Consider the following 20,728-nt stretch of genomic DNA (forward strand, 5'->3'; position numbering starts at 1 on the left):
AGTGTACAGCTCTCGGTAGAGCATACGTTCCTGGGCCTTGAATGGAAGGTCACCAACAGATGCAGAGGCAGTACCTTGGTGGAAGCCCAGCATAATTCCATCCCTCCTGTTACCTGGAACGTGTTTTTTGACTCCTTCCCAGGGTACTCTCCTTAGGGGACCTTTCCGTTCTCTTTCATCTGCATCAGCTAGTCAGTAGGTACATAGTAAACATGTTAAATGTTGATCTAACATGAATATTATTTGTGATCGTGCCCAGTATGTATAAAGCACTTTCCAAACACTTAAGGATGTTCCATGGTCCAAGGAACTCTCAAGCCAAGGAGAGATAAGTTGGCAGAGGTCGGGGTGGGGGGGAATAACAGGCCATTCGTATACAAGTCAACTTGTTTCATTATAGGCAGCAGTGCAGAAATGTTATTTGAGAGGGAATTAAATGTGGCCAGGTAAGGACCTTGCAAATGAGTTCCTAGAGGCCACACCATGCATAGGGGGATGCTTTGAGACTGCACTTAAAGTATTCTAGCCCTACCAAGATAGGCAGCTCTCTCCAGCATCCTTTTTGGAGAAGTTACAGAGAGGCTGATATACTTCTGTGGCATGTTCAGCTTCCCAGAGCCAGCGTAGCTTGTTGAGTCAGCCTGACGTTCTCAGACAATAATGAAAGTGGAAGAGCATATGAACCCCCAGAGCTACAGAGAGCTGGTATCTGTGGTGTAGACCGAATAGAACTCTCGTCCCAGTGTGTTCAGAACTAACAAGTCCATATGGCATTGGCCAGGATTTTCTCAGAATAGAGATGTTCTTGCACATGTGCTTGTTAACACGTTTCCAGGTGAGTGAAGTGTGCAAATTAGCTCTAATATAGAAGTGGATCCTCTTAAGAAGACTCTGTTCCTGGCCCACAGATGGCTAAGCTTGGAGTCTGCTAGTAGTTGTTGGCATAGAAAGGTGTGCTAACTGTGCTTTTCTTCCTTTGCAGGCAGCACTGTGTGCTGTGCATGTCATCAGGAAGGTGCCTGAACTCATGGAGATGTTCCTGCCAGCCACCAAAAACCTACTGAATGAGAAGAACCATGGTAATGTCAGCAGGCAAGGCCCAGGCCCTGAAAGCAGTGCTCCTCCATTCAGGGGTGGTGCGCACCCACCATCTAACTCGGCCTTTCATTTGGAAAAGGCCATTGTTATCATACAGTTTTCTGATAGGTGTCCTTCCAGTTCTGTAGAGAGCAAATGTCCCTAGTGCTACAAGAGGCATAGAGCTATATTTGATTCTTTGCTCCTGCCGGAAATTACACAGCACAGGCTACAGGGTAATTGAACAGTCTTTCTGTTCATTTATCAAAGTACCTGCTACTCTCATTGTAAGGCAGGTGAAACACATACAGAGTAAATATGGTGAATCTGGGACTCTAACAAACTGTATTATGTAATTCGTGGTATGTTTCTCCTCTGTAAGGATGGCACTCTGAGGTTCCACATTAAGTCTCTCTGACTGCAGGTCACTCTTGCTTTCTGTGCAAGGCAAAAGATTTTCCAGCTGCTAGGGTTGCAAAACTCCACTTGAGATCTGAAAGTTCAGCTTCTGTCTGAGATGATTACTGTTTATAAAGATGATGCACTGGGAACTGATGAATGAAGCAGAATGGAGTTGAGCTTGAATTCCCAAAGCTGTGAGATCTTTGCAGTGCTAACTGGAGCAGAGTAATCAGAGGGTTCTTAAGTTGCATGGCAGATTGCTGGGTAAGAAAGGGCTACCTTTACATAATTGCTTTTTGGATCGTAATTGCATTTTAAAACAGATTCTTACTCTGTTTAGAGTAATTTTTGCAAGCTTGAAACAATACTTCCTTTTGAAAATGTACTTTATTTTATTTTTCACATCTGTTTTCCAAGTTGGAAGCACTTGTATAAGTGTTTAAAATAAGGATAAATATCCAAACAATTGACTCCTTGCCCATTCACATAACCCAGCACTCAAATGACAGAATTTTTGACTGAAACCATTCTCCTATATCTGGCTACGCAGTGTCTTTGGGCTATAGATGGGCATTAAAGCATGCCATAAAGGGGTCACAAATAGAAGCTGTGTTTCAGAGCTGCGGCTCTTTTGTGGAGAGTGGCCCTAACAAGGAGTTCCTTTCCATTTAAACCAATGCACAGTTGCAGCAGTATCTCCAGTAGCCAAGTAAACATTTGTTTCCTTCTCTACTGAACATGTTCATGTCATTTTATTTCATTGGGGTGTTAGGCTGCAGCACACCTGGGGGGTTGTGGGGAAGGAAAAGGGGGGGTTGCTTGTGGTCTGTGCTACATGTGGACATTGTGAACTTATTTAGGTTTTAAAATGCACTAATTGGAGTACTTAGCGCAGGGACTAATTAAAAAGGTAACAGTATCAGCACCTCACAGTCTTTAATATATTTATCATCCCAACACCCTTGTGAGGCAGGGAAGGATTAGTGTGCTTGTTTTTACAAGTGAGGAACTGAGACTTAGTGACTTTTCCAAGGTCACACGGGAAGTCTTTGGCAGAGCAAGAAATTGGCCCAGGGTCTCCTGAATCTCAGTAACCTGCTGTCCTTCCCTCCCTTACATTCCGAGGAAAAAGAACTTCAGGCAGCTCCAATATTCTGTCAGGACGGCTTTGCATTGTACTGTGAAGCCACCTCCGAATCTGTCAGACCAGCAGAAGAGTGCAGATCTGATTGCCCCATCTCAAAAAAGATATATTGGAATTGGAAAAGGGTAACAAAAATGATTAGGGGTAAGGAACGGCTTCTGTGTGAGGAGAGATTAATAAGACTGGGACTCTTCAGCTTGGAAAAGAGACAACTAAGTGGGGATATGATTGAGGTCTATAAAATCATGACTGATATAAGAAAGTAAATAAGGAAGTGTTGTTATTTATTCCTTCTCATAACACAAGAACTAGGGGTCACCAAATGAAATTAATAGGCAACGGGTTTAAAACAAACAAAAGGAAGTATATTTCTCCACACAACACACAGTCATCCTGTAGAACTCTTTGCCAGGGGATGTCATGAAGGCCAAGACTGTAATAGGGTTCAAAAAAGAACTAGATAAGTTCATGGAAGATAGGTCCATCAATGGTTATTAGCCAGGATGGGCAGGAATGGTGCCCCTAGTCTCTGTTTGCCAGAAGCTGGTGTGGCAAGGCACCTCCTTCGTCTCATCAGATTTTGCGTTTTCCCCCTCTGGCCATGGTGGGCCTGGGGTAAACAGCCCCACTCAGGGCAGGGTTTGCCTTCCCCCTTCTGTGCTCCCTTTATCGTATGTCAGGGTAGGCCTGAGGGTCGGCCTAAAGGGTGATCCTCCTCCAAGCAAAAAGGAAACAGTCTCAGAAACACAAAAACCCTGGGGGATACCTTTTGCTGCCTCCTTGCTGGGGCAGGGTGTCTCCCTGTTGGTTGCCCTGGGGTGTCAGTCCTTCCCCTGCAGGCACTCAGGTTTGGTTGTTTCCCCTACGAGAAGGAGCACAACCTCTCTGACTGGAGAAGTTTATTTCCCTGCTGCCACTAGCCTGGCAGCAGGTTGTCCCCTTTTGTCTCTTCCCCTCTTCTCTGCCCAGAGGAGTTTTTTTTCTAAAGATCTCAGGCAGTCCTTAATTGGATTCAGGTGTCCCTGATTGACCTGAGGTAACCCCTTCTCCGCTTGTAGGAAAAAGGGCCTTTAACATTCTAGGACTAACATATCAGCCTTCCAAGACCCTCTTGCAGCTGTCTGACCTGACTTTGTCACACTGGGAATGGGCGATGGGATGGATCACTTGATGATTACCTGTTCTGTTCATTCCCTTTGGGGCACCTGGTGTTGGCCACTATCAGAAGACAGGATACTGGGCTAGATGGACCTTTGGACTGAACCAGTCTGGCTGTTCTTATGAAGATCTGAAGCCCTCTTTTTGAAAATGACCAGTCATCAGCCTCCTAGAACATCTTGGTGTCAGGCAGTCAGCAGGACCTAAAGGAGCTAGTGCACCAACTGTAGAGCTCTTTGTAGGCCAAAAATGAGACTTTTAAGTGCACCTGGAAATGGTTTAGTATAGACTTTGGGAAATGGATGTTGTGTGCTCCCTGAGACAAGCATTGCTGAGCAAGAAGGCTGGCATTTTGTGTAAGCTGAAGTTTGTGTGTCTTTCAGGTGCAGCCCCAGTGATTACAAAAGAAAGAATAACAATGGAGAATACTGTGCCCAAAAGGGAAGGCTGCAACATCCTACCCAAATGTAAAAACAGCAGGGAAGGGAAACCATTTTTGCTCGTTGTTCAAGGTCCAGCAGAACAGCTAAAACATGGGCCTTACCAGCAAATTTGGAATAACCCGTACATCCCAGGGGCAGATACCAAGTCTGCCATCTCCTCCAGATGTTTCTGCCTGCGCATTAGATCTCCCTCTTCTCTGGAATTATGGAGCTGATTATGGGGGTAGGCAATTAAAAACAAAAAGGGAGAGCAGCTGGCAATTAAAAACAAAAAGCAACTTGCTTGAGCATCTCCCCATGTGGCTGCTAAGAGTTACATTGACTGCAAGTTGATGGCTGGTGAAATGTTGATCTGGGTTGGGTCTACAATCTAGGCGATGTCCTTTTTTAAAAGGATTGAGTATAGGTTCTTGCAGTGGAGCATTTCAGTAGCTGGTCAGACTGGGTCGTGGATGAAAGAAAATATTTCTACAACCGTTGATTCAGTGTTAACGATTGAAGGTCAGTCTAGATAAGTCAAATGTTGATGGTAGGTTGGAGGAAGCAACTGGAGGATAGAGCAGAAATATCTGCTTTTTTAGTGTGCCCCCACGGTTTGTCACTATCTGCAACTTTGAGGGTATTGTTAGATGCTCAGCTTGTGTTTAGATGATCAAATAGCAAAAGTGACCAGAATGGTGCATCTCATCTGTGCCTGATCAGGAGGTGCCCCTTAAATTTACTTAGAAGCTCATACTAGGGCAAAATAATAAACAGTGTCATTTATTAACATAAGAATTGCCATGCTGGATTACTCCAATGGTCCATCTAACCAACTATCCTTTCCCAGCCAGTCGCCTATCAGATGCTAGGGACAAGAAATTTAAGTGGGAATTAGGGAAAGCTTTTTCTTAACCTAAGTCATTAGTGCTTGGTTTATGTCATAGAGCCATTAAGGTTTATATCCTTAATGTAATCTCATTTTAACTGATCTAACTGAGAGTGATTTTTAGCTGTATAAATGTCTAATCCTTTTTGAATGAGTAAGTTTTTTGGCTTCAGTGATTTCTAGTGGTAGTGTCCCTCAGGTTGATGGACCATTGTAGGAGGAAATCTCTTCTGTCCTCAATTTTAAATTTCTGTTTCAGTTTTGTTGAACGTCTCCTTGTTCTTGTACCATAAAGGATCACCCGAATGAGCTTCTGTTCCCCATTTGTTAATTTTGGATCCCTCAATCCTGCCCCCTTTTTTGTCTCCTACATAAACTATCTGTCTTTTCAGTTTCTCCAGACATCTAATGATTTTCTTTGCTCGTCTCTATGAAGTGGGCTATCTACCGCAAGCACACAACTCCAGTTCTTTATCTGCACTGATTGCTTGTTGGCTTTGACCTATAAAGTCCTGAATGGCTTGGAACCTGCCTCCCTGTGTGATACTGACTCTGTTCAGAGGCATGTAAATTGGAGCCTCTTTAGTGCATGAGACGAGAGCCACTGGCAGGCATTCTCCATAAAGATCAATGAACCCTGCTTGCTGGGACCCAAAACAACCATGCCCACCTTCTGGCCATAATCCAGCACCCCCAGTTCCCAAAGGCAGGCCAGAACCCCCTGTAGGTACACAGCTGCAGCTGAGCCATTGCAGCGCTTCAGTGCCGCTGTAGTCTTCCAAGAGTAGATAAGTCCTAAGCCTTTTTTTTGGGCAGGGTCTCTCTCTCTCTTTCTCATGGCCTGTATTACTGCTATTCCAATACACACAGTACATAACAATCTAGTGATCTTCAGGGCAAGCTTCAAATGCAGTGCCTCTTTGTAATTTATCACTTAAATCAGCCTCTGTGTCAGATCACTGACTGGTATCTAATTAATGTCTATCTTTTAAAAAAGGCTCCAGGGGCGAACCTGGCAATTACAGGCTGCTAAGCCTGACTTCAGTGCCAGGAAAATTGGTTGAAACTATAATAAAGAACAGAATTATCAGACGCACAGATGAATGTGATATGTTGGGGAAGAGTCACCCTGGCTTTTGTAAAGAGAAATCATGCCTCACCAATCTATTCGAATTTAAAGGTATAAACAAACATGTGGACAAGGATGATCCAGTGGAAATAGTGTACTTGGATTTTCAGAAAGCCTTTGGTAAGGTCCCACAATAAAGGCTCTTAAGCAAACTAATCAGTCATGGGATAAGAGGGAAGGTCCTCCCATGGGTCGGTAACTGACTAAAATATAGGAACCAAAGGGTAGGAATAAATGGTCAGTCTTTACAAGGGAGAGAGGAAAATAGCAGGGTCCCCTAAGGAACTGTACTGGAACTTGTTAGTCAGCATATTCAGAAATGATCTGGAAAAAGGGGTGAACAGTGAGGTGGCAAAATTACTCAAAATAGTTAACTACTCGCAGTCAGCTTTGGACTTACAAAGGGATCTCACTAAACCGGGTGACAGAATGGCAGATGTAATTCAGTGTTGATAAATGCAAAGTAATGCACATTGGAAAAAATAATCCCAACTATACATACAAAATGATGGGGTCTAAATTAGCTGTTACCACTCAAGAAAGAGTCACTGTGGATAGGTCTCTGAAAACATCTACTCAACAAGCAGTGGCAGTCAAAAAGGCTAACAACCATTAGGAAAGGGAACCATTAGGAAAGGGATGAATAATAAAACAGGAAATGCCATGATCCTGCTATATGAATCCATGGTACACCCACACCATAAATTCTGTGTGCAGTTCTGGTAACCTCACCTCAAAAAAGATATATTAGTGTTGGAAAAGGTGCAGAGAAGGGCAATGAAAATAATTAGGAGTATGGAACAGCTTCCATATGAGGAAAGATTAAAAAGACTGGGACTATTCAGTTTGGAAAAGAGACAGCTGAGGGGGGGATATGACAGAGGTCTGTAAAATCACGACTGGTGCGGAGAAAGAGGGAGGTGTTTACTCCTTCCAATGACACAGGAACGGGGGGAAGGGGTCACCCAATGAAATTAATAGGCAGTAGGTTTAAAACAGACATAAGGAAGCACTTCTTCACACTATACACTATCAACCTGTGGAACTTGTTGCCAGGGGATGTTGTGGAGGTCAAAAGTATAACTGAGTTTAAAAAAAAAAATTAGATAAGTTCCTGGTGGATAGTTCCATTGATGGCTATTAACCAAGATGGTCAGGGACAAAGGTGTGCCTAACCTCCAACTTCCAGAAGCTGGGACTGGAAGACAGGCAATGGGTCACTCAAAATCGCCTTGTTCTGTTCCCTTCCTCTCAAGCATCTGGCATTGGCCAGTTGCAAGACAGGATACTGGCTAGATGAACCGTTGGTCTCACCCCCTATAGCCATTTTTATGTTCTTGTTGCAGGCATTTGTGGGGGAGAGGGGTTCAGGTGAGAGATGTTTGTGGGATTGCTGCTACTATTTTTCCTTTATGGCTTTCATTTTTAATTTTTTTTTTGGTCAGGTGCCTAGAGTCTTTATAAGTGAAATCTAAATAACTAGACTTGTTTCTGGCCTTGTAGGTGTTCTTCACACATCAGTTGTCCTCCTCACAGAGATGTGTGAGAGAAGCCCAGACATGTTATCACACTTCAGAAAGGTAAGTACAAACTGTGCATTAGTATCCCTGATAGCTAATGTTTACCTGCTTCTTCTGGGCTGACATTTCCATCCTTGATCTTAGCCAACAGGATGTGTCCACAAGTTTTGAGCAAAATCTGTACAGCTATTTTTAAATGAGGCACGTGATGATGATGCAGGCTTTCCACTTGAAAAACAATGTCACACAATATCATCAAATAATTAAATTAGAAGTTTTCCATGTGGTTCATCTTTGAGTCTCCTTGTGAGCATGGGAAGGGGTAAATTATAAGACACTGACAAATCACTTATGTGCATGAAAACTGTGAAACTTGTCCCAGAGTTAAAGTTGCAATGACTCCTGTTATGAAAGTCCCCTAAATACATTATTCCTCATGTACCTGATTGCATCAGTGACATCTGGAGTGGATAAAGTTTAATCTCCTTTTTCTTTTTTATCTAAGATGGGGAACTAAAATCACAAGCTTACACTGTTAACCTTATAGTTTTATACATTCCACTCAGGAAAAGGCAGAATAGAGGTTTTCATAGTATAGCTAGGCTTGGCAGAATCCAATTTTTATTTTTCATAATTTTGATCAATAATATCATTATTTTAAGCATTTTATCTATTTTTATCAAATGTTTGTAGTTGTGCAAAATTGTGGGGAGGGTGTCAGACAGTAGGTGGAATAGACAATAATTATTTAATGATAGTAGAAACTAAAATTCAAAAGGTTAAAGTTTATACCCCTTAAAACACAAATTGTCAACATCACATAGCTAAGTCCAAATCAGACTGCAAAGAGTTACAAAGGGATCTCACAAAACTGGGTGACTGGGCAACAAAATGGCAGATGAAATTCAATGTTGATACATACAAAGTAATGCACGTTGGAAAACATAATCCCAACTATACATACAGGATGATGGGATCTAAATTAGCTGTTACCACTCAAGAAAGAGATCCTGGAGTTCATTGTGGATAGTTCTCTGAAGATATCTGCTGCATGTGCACCAGCAGCCAAAAGTGGTAACAGGCTATTAGGAACCACTAGGAAAGGGATAAATAATAAGACAGAAAATATCATCATGTCACTATATAAATCCATGGTACGCCCACGCATTGAATTCAGTTCTTTTTGTCCCATCTCAAAAAAGATATATTTGAATTGGAAAAGGTTCAGAGAAGGGCAACAAAAATCATTAGGGGTATGGAACAGCTTCCATCTGAGAGAAGATTAATAAGACTGGGAATTTTCAGCTTGGAAAAGAGAGGACTAAGGAGGGATATGACGGGTCTATAAAATCATGAGTGGTGTGGAGAAAGTGAATAAGGAAGTGTTGTTTACTCCTTCACGTAACACAAGAACCAATTAATTAGCAGGTTTAAAACTAACATAAGGAAATACTTTTTTACCCAACACACAGTCAACCTGTGGAACTTGTGGCCAGGGGATGTTGTGAAGGCCAAAAGAGTAACTGGGTTCAAAAAAGAATTAGATAAGTTCATGGAGAATAAGTCCATCATTGGATATTAGCCAAGATGGCCAGTGATGCAACCTCATGCTCTGGGTGTCCCTGACCTCTGATTGCCAGAAGTTGGGAGTGGACATTAGGGGATGGATCACTCAATAAACTGTCCTGTTCATTCCCTCTGGGGCACCTGGCATTGGCCACTGTCAGAAGACAGGATATTGGGCTAGATGGACCATTAGTCTGACCCAGTATGGCCGTTCTTATGTGTCAAAATATACATAGTAAATACTCTTAAATCAAACTCTCATTAGTTCTCAAGCAGCATTTTTCTTACTTTGCCTGTCTGTAAATTTTGGTTATCATTGATGGAAATATTTTTTCATTGGTTTGTGTATGTGTATGGTGAAATCGATGTTTACCAACATTTACTGGTTAAAAACCTAATGCTTCAGCCTAAGTATAGCTAACATGTCCACATTGCACACAGCATGTAATAAGGGGCATTTTTCCCAGGGCAGGTAGGAATTTCAGAGCCAGCAGTGTTCTTGTCTTCTAGCACACTGTCCTAGCACATGCCTCTTGTCACTGCCTGCTGTAATTGTTCTTGCTGTATCTGCTGCTTTCAGAATTTATTAACTGCAAAATCTTAAAGATTTCCTTCCAGAATGATTTGGAGGGTGTTCTTTGGTGTACAGTTCTGATTCCTTTGGGCAAAGGGGGAATTGGGAACCAAATGAGCCAGTAGAATGCAACTGGCCAGTTGCTCCACTGAAAAATTTGAGAGGAGTCTTCTGCCTGTGTGCACAGCTCCCAACATACTCTTCCTGTAAGTCCTAGATTTGCTTGCAGTGACCTCAGACAGGCGCCCCCTTTGCTAGTGCACTTTGTGTGTGCTAGAGCTGGGGCGAATGTTATGGGGGCAGTGGTGTTGTCCTGAGCCATTGCTCACTACTTAGGAGGTGGCTGAGTCCTGGGGGGAGCGATGAGGAGTTGAGTCCAATGGCTTTGTCCAGGGCTTCTTTTTAGTGGTGCTTTCTTCTAACCATCTTTCTTGTGGTGTTTTATGCTGTGAATAGTATGACGCTGATCTGTTCCTAATGCCTGCTTTGTCTGTTTTATCCCTTTTGTCTGTTTGGACTCCTGCTGTATGTTAGAATGAAAAGGTAAGAGTTAACTCTTCTAGATGGTGCATGCTTTCACTGGATCTGTAGAGGCTTCTGTGTGTCCAGTCACCACATGGAGGCGCTGTGCACTAACACTGCAGTTGTGATTAATGCCATGTGCTAGCTATGCTATACTTGTCTAACAAGCTCATTGTAGTCCAGTTTTTGTTTTGTCATTAAATTCCCTTATCCATGGCAGCCCTGGATCTCAGTTGTGGCCTCTCCCAAGCTGTGAACCTATCTTGATCCCTTCCTTCCTTGTTTGAGGAATTTAGGCAGCTTCCTGTGTTCCTCTCTTTTAAAAAGTCTGATCGTCCTGGAGCCTTGATGTATTCTCCTTACCACAAGGTGTGTTTTGCTTCCCACTGGCAAAGTGGGACAGCGCTGGGTAATTCAGATGCTCTCCTGTATATAAGGGGGAGTGGGATAAGAACTCCATCGCTGGAGTGGTTACAGCAGCGTTGGGAAACAGATACATGCAGGGGAGCATGGACTACCACATACCACATAGGCTCAGTAGGCAGCACTGGACTCTTCAGTACAAATCCATTGCACATCTTTTCTGGAACTATCTGGCTGTCAAGGATCAGCAGAGTGGGGTAGGCATCAACTGATCTTTATGGCTGTAGCCTTTGTCTTTGTTTGTCCTGTCATCAGTTTTGGTACCTTGCGTTGTACGTAAGAAAACAAAGAAAATGTAAAGCAGGGTTCCAAGAATGTTTATGCAGACCACCCCAGTCAGCTGCACTTTGTATTCAGGGGGGAGGGGGCATGTCCTCTTGCTCTCCTCTGAGATCTGAAGGGAAGCAACCTCCTCCAGTGATATAAAAGTCTGATTGCTGAAATGCTCCAGGCTGGAGGAAGAGAGAATCAAGAAAACTACAAGGAGAGAGATGTTTCCTTCTTGCAGAGCCATCTCAAATTTGCAGCAGAATGCTGCTGATTGAGCTTCTGTCAGGCACTCTAAACTCTGACATGGCTAGTCTGTGGCAGATCTCGAAGGGGAATAATAGGTACCTGAGCGGCTGCAGCACAATCCTGTGGGGAAGACAGAGGTGGCTTTCAGAGAAGGTTCTGCTGGAGGACATGGGGGTGAAGCGTGTTCATTCTGCATATACAGAGGTATAGGTGAAAGGAAAAATGAGGCTGTTCTAATATGGTATGGAAACCTGCCCCAACAGGTCTAGTACCATCCCACCTGCAAATCACCCATTGCTCTTTAATTGGCCTTCAGTCTGTCTCAGCAGGACAGCCAGCTCCAGCACATTTTTGGACTCCATTTGACTGCCTATTTCTTAGGTCATTTTACTTAATGTCAGCTCTGAGATGGAAAGATGAGTGGAATGAGAGAGAGAGAGAGATTACTTCTTCACTGCTTTAGTTAATTTACCTGGAGATCCATCAGCTTTAACAAGCATTATGTCATGCTCTGGCAAGTGGGTCAAGACTTTCTTTAAATGAGAACGTGTTTTCTAGAGAATGAAACTTGGAGAGATGTGCAGTATCCTTCCCTCTGAAAATGTGAACCCACCCTGTGGCTATTCCAGCCTGTCTTTAGTGTGCGAGCAAGAGTGTTTTGGTGGGTTGTGGTGGTGATAGGCTTCCATTTCATCACTCCAACTATTGTGAGGCCCATCACAACCTGTCTATAGTAGTCCTCACCTGAGAACTATGGTCAGTGTTATCTGCTGCTGGTAATCCCAATCTGAGTACACCCATGGAATGTATGTGCTGCTACAGAACAGTGACATCATAGAACCATAGGGTTAGAAGGAACCTCAGGGGTCATCTAGTCTAACCCCCTGGCAAGATACAGGATTTGATGTATCTAAACCAGTGGTGTCAACCTTATAACAAAGGAGGGCTTCAAACTGTGTCGGCCAAACAGTGTCTCCATATTTTAATACGATTTAAAGCTCCCTCTATTAATTTATATTTTAAGTTCAGCTTGTTTTGTATGTATTTAGATAGGTTGTTTTTATGTACAGTATTGTCTGTTTATGCACTTGTGTAAACTAAAATGATGTAAACATGACACAACAATAATGAATCAGCCATTAGTATATTGTGTTGAAGCAGGCTCTGGACCTTATGAAATGCTCTGGTGGACCGTAGTTTGGGCACCCCTGGTCTAAGCCATCCAAGACAGCTGGCTATCCAGCTTCTTTTTGAAAGCCTCCAGTGAAGGATTTTCCACAACTTCTTGGGACACTATGTTCCATTGTCCTACTGTTCTTACAGTTAAGAAGTTTTTCCTGAAATTGATGGATGGAGTAGTGAGATACCCATGACTACCAGTCCAAGAGTTAGAGTAGACTGAGGCAAACTATCTCATGCGGATGACTTGTCTCCTAAAAACAGCCACATTGCAGTCCCTGAAAGAGCCACTTTTCCTGAGGAGTAAGATGACGACCCTGGTAATCAGTGCCATCAACTTCTGCAGAACCTAAGCGCTCATTCTGAAAAGTTTCTGCCCCTCAAGCTTGGAAAGAAAAACGTCCAAATGTAAACATTGGAGATGATAGTGCAGTTTTGCCATCCTGAATTTGTGGGCAGTTCTGGTGCTATGTTGCTGAATGTCATAGAATCATAGAATATCAGGGTTGGAAGGGACCTCAGGAAGTCATCTAGTCCAACCCCCTGCTCAAAGCAGGACCAATCCTCAACTAAATCATCCCAGCCAGGGCTTTGTCAAGCCTGACCTTAAAAAATCTCTTAAGGAAGGAGATTCCCCAACCTTCCTAGGTAACGCGTTCCAGTGTTTCAGCACCCTCCAAGTGAAAAAGTTTTTCCTAATATCCAACCTAAACCTCCCTGTCTGCAATTTGAGACCATTACTCCTTGTTCTGTCATCTGGCACCACTGAGAACAGTCTAGATCCATCCTCTTTGGAACCCCCTTTCAGGTAGTTGAAAGCAGCTATCAAATTCACCCTCATTCTTCTCTTCTGCAGACTGACTAATCCCAGTTTCCTCAGCCTGTCTTCATAAGTCATGTGTTCCAGCCCCCTAATAATTTTTGTTGCCCTCTGCTGGACTCTTTCCAATTTTTCCACATCCTCCTTGTAGTGTGGGGCCCAAAACTGGACGCAGTACTCCAGATGAGGCCTCACCAATGTCGAATACAGGGGAATGATCACGTCCCTGGATCTGCTGGCAATGCTCCTACTTATACAGCTCAAAATGCTGTTAGCCTTCTTGGCAACAAGGGCCCACTGTTGACTCGTATCCAGCTTCTCGTCCACTGTAACCCCCAGGTCCCTTTCTGCAGAACTGCTGCCTAGCCATTCGGTCCCTAGTCTGTAACGGTGCATGGGATTCTTCCGTCCTAAGTGCAGGACTCTGCACTTGTCCTTGTTGAACCTCATCAGATTTCTTTTGGCCCAATCCTCCAATTTGTCTAGGTCCCTCTGTATCCTATCCCTACCCTCCAGCATATCTACCACTCCTCCCAGTTTAGTGTCATCTGCAAACTTGCTGAGGGTGCAATCCACACCATCCTCCAGATCATTTGTGAAGATATTGAACAAAACTGGCCCCAGGACCGACCCTTGGGGCACTCCACTTGATACCGGCTGCCAACTAGACATGGAGCCATTGATCACTACCCGCTGAGCCCGACAATCTAGCCAGCTTTCTATCCACCTTATATTCCGTTCATTCAGCCCAAACTTCTTTAATTTGCTGGCAAGAATACTGTGGGCGAGCATGTCAAAAGCTTTGCTAAAGTCAAGGAACAACACGTCCACGGCTTTCCCCTCATCCTCATGTCAGAGTTCTGCCAATCCACAGTGGCATGAATTAGCACAACTGTAGTCAATTTTATTCCTACTATCCATAATCCTGTGGGCAGAAGTGAAACCTGAGAGAAATCAGGCCAATTCCATGCTGCTGCTGGTGTGTGGGGAAGCTGTGAGCAGGAGAAGGTGGGTAGGCCCTGGGGAAGCTCTTCACTGGGGGTACTACCCAACTATTGGAGACGGGGTAGGAGGTAGATCAGTGGAAATTCTCCCACTTTGACTACCCTGGAGGGTTTGCAGCGCGGAAGAGAAGAGAGAGAGCTATCCCTGCAGATAGCTAGGGAAGAGTGATAAACTTAGGACATAATGACATCTGTTTCTGTTGTGGGAATGCCTAAAGACCCCCATCAGGGATCCCACTATGCCAGGCACTCCATACACATAACAAAAAGGTGGTCCCTGCCCTAAAGAACTTAGATTAAGTCAGCCAGAAGCTGGTGTGAAAGAGCCCCAATGCAAGGACAGCATCCTGTGGAAGACCAGCAGCTCTTCTTATTTTCAGCAGCTGATGGCAGGGGAACTCTGTTTTTTATCTGCCTCTGGGCTGGTTGGCTTAGCTCTCTAGTAGCTTTGTAGTATGGTGTTCAGGTCCTGGCCAGACATCAGTATCAATATGTTCAGATAACCCAGCCTGCGCAATCAGAGATGTTCTGTGTGGAAGGATGTGTACACTAATCTTTAGGAATCATTCTTGGATCCCTACATCAAAAGTGTGGAAGACAAGTGTTGTGAGTATACTTTCTGATGGATCTTTCTTCTTCACAGCTTGTACCCCAGTTAGTTCGTATTCTAAAGAACCTTATCATGTCTGGATATTCACCAGAGCATGACGTGTCTGGGATCAGTGACCCCTTCCTGCAGGTAAGGATTGATAGTAAAACTCTCGGGTAGCTCTGTCTCCCGTGCAGTGTTTGGGACTTGGTTTCTGACTCCTTTGCCTATTATGCGAATTCATGGCAGGAGGAGTAAGCTTATAGCTATCCATATTATTTCCATGTCAGTTGTTTGGTTGTAGGGGGAGTGCTTCTGGCTAGAGGATAAAGACCTAAACATAGTATAAATCCTTACATCCTGGGAAAGACCTCATTGAGGGAGAAGAGTTCAAATCCTCCATCTCTGCTCTAAAGCAGAGGGCCTTGTGATTTAATTGCCATATTTATCAGCATTTGATCTGTCTCTCCTGCACTCTTCCATGAGTTAACCGGAGGCCATTGCATAAAGTTGCTTTGTCATAGAATCATAGAATATCAAGATTGGAAGGGACCTCAGGAGGTCATCTAGTCCAACCCCCTGCTCAAAGCAGGACCAATCCCCAACCAAATCATCCCAGCCAGGGCTTTGTCAAGCCTGAGCTTAAAAACCTCTTAAGGAAGGAGATTCCACCACCTCCCTAGGTAGTCCATTCCAGATGGGTTATGCCAGATGTGATTTAATTTGCTGCCTTTTTGTCTTTTCAGGTGCGAATCCTGCGGTTACTAAGAATCCTGGGGCGAAATGATGACGACTCAAGTGAAGCAATGAATGACATACTTGCACAGGTGAGGCCTGCCAGGTTAAGTTGATATTCAGCCTAAATTGTTCCTCTTAATTTCATCTTGTTACTTCTAGTTACGTCCTTATGTACCACAGCATGAGCATCAACTCATTGCGCCACAAGTGTGTGCTTCTGCGGGCAGTGATTTAATCTGGCAGGAGCTAACAAGCTGGGCAAGTGGGAGGGCGGTGCCTTGTTCTGATACAGAAATGGGAGGCGGCCTGGGTAGGGTGCTGCAGGTGCTGGCAAAGCACTGGCAGTTACTTTACTTTGTTTTTTTCCAGGTTGCCACTAATACAGAAACAAGTAAAAACGTGGGTAATGCCATCCTCTATGAAACTGTATTGACTATTATGGACATCAAGTCTGAGAGTGGACTGCGAGTACGTTGCCTTTACCATGGTTCTTTTTACTAAACCCATAGGATTGTAAAAGTTAGAGATGAAATGACTGATTAAATGGAGTCCACCTGTTGGGGCTAGGGCAGGTACTACTTTTCCTAGTGGATGTATGAAGCTTAAACCATTACGCTTGATTTTAGTCAAACAATGGGCCCCAGGCTGAATTAATCAGTTACCGATGGCTAGTACTTAGGGCTCTAAAGTGTCACTGGAATTGGTTGAATCATAGAAAGGTAGGACTGGCAGGGACTTCAATGGGTCGTTTAGTCGTCCCCTGCACTGAGGCAGGACTAAGTATCATCTAGATCAGTGTTTCCCAAACTTACAACAGTTGCGTACCCCTTTTGAGGCATTTGTCTTACCTGCGTACCTTTCTCTGGTGAAGATAATTGGGGGGTGGGGGTGGTAGCCACATTTTTATAACACACTCCTAATTAGTTTCATTCTGGATTAAATGTTTATTAGAAATAAATACAAAATTATATTCCATACAGTTGAAACAAAAATTGTAATAGAAATAATAGTTACGTATAGAAATAGTACTAGAAATAATTAAAATAATAGAAGCGAATCAACAGTCTGGCAGAACAGCGTGTGCGTATATGTATATATATTTATATATATATAGTGAATTCGTATCATTCTGAAATTAAAATACGCTGGTTTGGTTAGGTTAGTGAAGAAAGCACTAGTTTTAATACTTACTATTTCGGTACTAAAAAATTTTCAGTACAAACCAAACTATTCAGTGCGAGGGATGGAACTGCTTCTGACCAGACACTGTCGTGGGGATATCTGGCTCGATGTTTGTGATCTTAAGATGAAGATGGGGCTCCATGTCAATAAGATGATTTCATTCTTTTGTTTTGATGCCAACCAGCACAGAGAATCTGATCTCGCACAAATATGAGGTGGGAAAAGGCAGAAGATACTTGTCCGATAGAGCTGGATATTCAGAGCTAACCCCCAGCCAAAATGACGTCAGTGTATTTTGCTCAAATTTTGTTTTCAGGAAGCTATCTGAAGCCAGCTCCAAGAGCTGCTGTTCTTCTGAAGCAGAGAGGTTATTTGGCAATGTTTGAACATTGATGATAAAAGGGTTCCTTATCCATTCAGAAGTGCTGTCCAGTTCAGGGAAATGCTTACGAAGATCTTTCTGCAAGCTTTCCAAATGCTACTTCATGGTTTGCAACACATCACTATCAAGTTCGTTAGTTGAGTTTATTACTAAGTCATGAAGAGATGGAAAGGAATCCAGTTCATGACGACTAAGACGTTTATGCCACATTTTCAATTTTGTGACCATGGCGCTCACTCTGTCTTGAACATGGAATATTGATATGAGTTTCCCTTACAAGGATAGATTGAGGTTGTTTAAATGAGCAAATATATCTGCAATATATGCTAGTTTGCATAGCCATTTCCAGTCATGTATACGGTCTCGCAGGTTAAAGGTTTCATCTAAAAAAAACTTGCAGTTCTTCTCACAGCTCGTACAGGCGATTCAGAACTTTTCCACGTGAAAGCCAATGCACTTCAGTGTGAAACAGGAGTTGTGTGTAATCACTGCCCATCTCATCACAAAGCTGAGAAAACAGCCGGGTGTTCAGAGGGCGACCTTTCACAAAATTGTTTATTTTCGCAGCTTCATCCAGTACTTGCTTTAGATCTGCCTGCATGTTCTGGGTGGTGAGTGCTTCCCTGTGAATGCAACAATGAGTCGATTTGCTTCTGGTGCAAGAGCTTGAATACGTGCAACAACTCCTTTCTTCGAACCAGTCATGGCTCTGGCGCCATCCGTGCTTAGTCCAACACAACGACTCCAATCCAAGTCATTGTTTTTGATAAAGTCATCAATAAACTTTAAAAATAGCTTCTCCAGTTGTATGTGTTGGCCTAGGTTGGCAGAACAAAATATCATCGTGGACTTCATTATTCAGCTCATATCTGAGAAACAACAAAAGATTACCTAAATTCACAATATCAGTGGATTCATCCGCTTGCAGTGCATAGTAGCGACTCTTGTACTCTTGACAATAATTGCTGCTTTACGTTTTCGGCCATATCTGTGATTCTACGATGAACACGGTTATTTGAGAGGGGGACACAATCTATAGCTTTGCTAGCCTTAAAAAGAAAAGGAGTACTTGTGGCACCGTAGAGACTAACCAATTTATTTGAGCATAAGCTTTGTTAGTCTCTAAGGTGCCACAAGTACTCCTTTTCTTTTTGCGGATACAGACTAAAATGGCTGCTACTCTGAAACCTGTCATTTTGCTAACCTTGTCTCCAATCATCACTTGCACCATTACTTTGGCTGCAGGTTTTACTAATGTCTCGCCAATCGCTTCAGCAGCTCCGGACTTTGCAATTAAGTTCACCACGCTATATGAAGCTTCCAAAGCTTTCATATTTTCACCTCCCGTCACATTACGAATTTGTTTTTTGGGACTTTTGGAGATCTTTGCGCCTATTTTTGAAGAATTCTACAGGTTTTCCCTTGTATTCTTTGTTTGCTATTGAAATGGCGTTTTGGGTTGGATGGTTTCATACTTTCATTTGTGAGTCTCGTAACAAATCACACATAGTGAAATAGGCTCCACCTCATCGCCAGTCCACGAAAATCCCAGTTTAAGATATTCTTCAACATATTTGCAGGCTTTTTTCGTTTTCTTTGCAGCTGATACGCTCAATAAACTTTCAGACTGTTCACACGGTTCACTAATTTTGTCGTCACAATTGTCTGACATAGCCATATCACTGCATTTTTCGGCATAATTATCACTAACATTCATATTTCCTTCATAATTTTCTTTTGTATATTTCAAACTTCCCGTTTTTAGCCAGCGATCCATTGTAAATGGGTTTAACAAAAACAAAGAGAAATTTTGTATATTAATACACACCAAGTATGTACTTGCTATGATCTTTAGATTACTACGAGTAGTTATTCACTTTTATCTTTTATCCATCAGTATGACTTCTGCGCATGCCACAAAGGGAAGCGTATTGCCCGAGCCGTGGTAACATGCACGTGTGGTTTGCGTTGGTTCTGCTGTGCTATTAGATGTTACTGAACGCGTTATCATATTAGTTGCAATGTAAACCTGTGTGTATTTCTACTGTACAAAGGTACATCACTCTCATATATTAAATTTTAATGAATTGTTTTCTGCTGCTAAAAAAACTATGATAAAGTAAAAAAAAAAATTCTGCTGCGTACCCCTTGAAACCCTTTCACGTACCACTAGGAGTATATGTACCACACTTTGGGAAACACTGATCTAGATCATCCCTGACAAATGTTTGTCTAAAAAACCCCCAGTGGTGGAGATTCCACAGCCTCCGTAGATAACTTATTCCCATGCTTAGCTACCCTGACAGGAAGTTTTTCCTAACATCTAGCCTAAATCTCTGAGAGTGGCTATGGTGCTGGTGGTAGATGAGAATCTCAGATCTTGGGCTTGGGACGATGTTACGTCAGTGAGATCCTGTGCCAGATGTGCTACCAGTAGCAATGTCTGGAAGTTAACTGCTTGTAATATTGTGAGGGAAGGGATGAGAGCTGTACAGAACCATAATGTGTTGACACAGTGTGTGTCTCTTCCTGAGCTCCAGGAGGGTGATAATGGATTCCTCTTGTAATTTGTATCCACTGGCCAAGGAGGTGGAGACATAACTTGGAATGTCTGAGGGGAGCTGTAGATCATGGTTAGTGAGTTTATTCCACAGTGGAAGCATGCACAGCTGTACCGAGACTTAGTGGCCTTGTATGACTTGCTGTATGCTGTGCAGTGAGATTCCTCTTTGGCCGGGTGTGCAGCCTTCTCCCAGAGCCACACTGCACTTAAAGTGCAGCGGGGAGCCGGAGCCATGTGCGTGACTCCTGCCTCTTTCTCTGATTAATCAGTGTCTGGAGTTCTTGCTGTTTCGGCCCATCATTAGCCTTAGCACTTTGCATGCAAGGTCACTGAAGGACTATGGGGGCTCATGAAGCAGCGGTGAGGAGCAGGAGCTTGCTGTGATCACTAACCTTCCCTAACTCTCTTTTTCTGCAGGTGTTAGCCATTAACATCCTAGGCCGTTTCTTGTTAAATAACGACAAAAATATTAGGTAAGTTCCCTGAAGTGTGTCAGACATGGGGCACTGTTGTGTTAAGAGTCTGCAGACGCAGCCCCCAAGGCAGTGTTGGGAAAGGTTACTGGGGTGGGTATGGCTAAACTGCCTTGGTGACTAGTTTTCTCTCTCCCTGCCACACTTCTTTCCCTGGGTGTATCATGGCCTTTCTGCACTAGCGGGCAGGTCTACAGCAAGCTACTGCAGCCCAGTTATAGTCTGGACACAGGTTCCTGGAATAGCTCAGACAATGTTTTTTCCAACGGCCAGTGAAGCTGCGCTTTCCCTTTGTCACAGAAGAAGTATCTCTTATGGTACATCTACATCCTCTGCTTGGAAACTCCCCTGGTTGGGTCAGAGAGCAGCCTGGCAGATTTTCCTTTGCTCCCAGTAGCACTGGGAAAATCCTGTCTTAGTGCAGAGGAAGACTAAATCCCTTTACTTTGCAATGAA

General features: G+C 43.3%; 1 protein-coding gene across 5 annotated transcripts in view; it reads left to right on the plus strand.

The window, feature by feature from the left end:
* Positions 1 to 20,728, plus strand: part of AP1G1 (adaptor related protein complex 1 subunit gamma 1) — a 107,194-nt gene that overhangs the window by 60,789 nt on the left and 25,677 nt on the right. For all 5 annotated transcript variants that reach the window (XM_078848153.1, XM_073308379.2, XM_073308380.2 and 2 more), the window contains exons 5-10: positions 983 to 1,079; positions 7,725 to 7,801; positions 14,989 to 15,084; positions 15,681 to 15,761; positions 16,042 to 16,140; positions 20,217 to 20,272. In XM_078848153.1, the coding sequence (XP_078704279.1) occupies positions 983 to 1,079; positions 7,725 to 7,801; positions 14,989 to 15,084; positions 15,681 to 15,761; positions 16,042 to 16,140; positions 20,217 to 20,272 (506 nt within the window). The remainder of the gene's footprint in view (positions 1 to 982; positions 1,080 to 7,724; positions 7,802 to 14,988; positions 15,085 to 15,680; positions 15,762 to 16,041; positions 16,141 to 20,216; positions 20,273 to 20,728) is intronic.

The sequence above is a fragment of the Lepidochelys kempii genome, chromosome 12, assembly GCF_965140285.1.
Source record: "Lepidochelys kempii isolate rLepKem1 chromosome 12, rLepKem1.hap1, whole genome shotgun sequence".
In the NCBI taxonomy this organism is placed as follows: Eukaryota; Metazoa; Chordata; order Testudines; family Cheloniidae; genus Lepidochelys; species Lepidochelys kempii.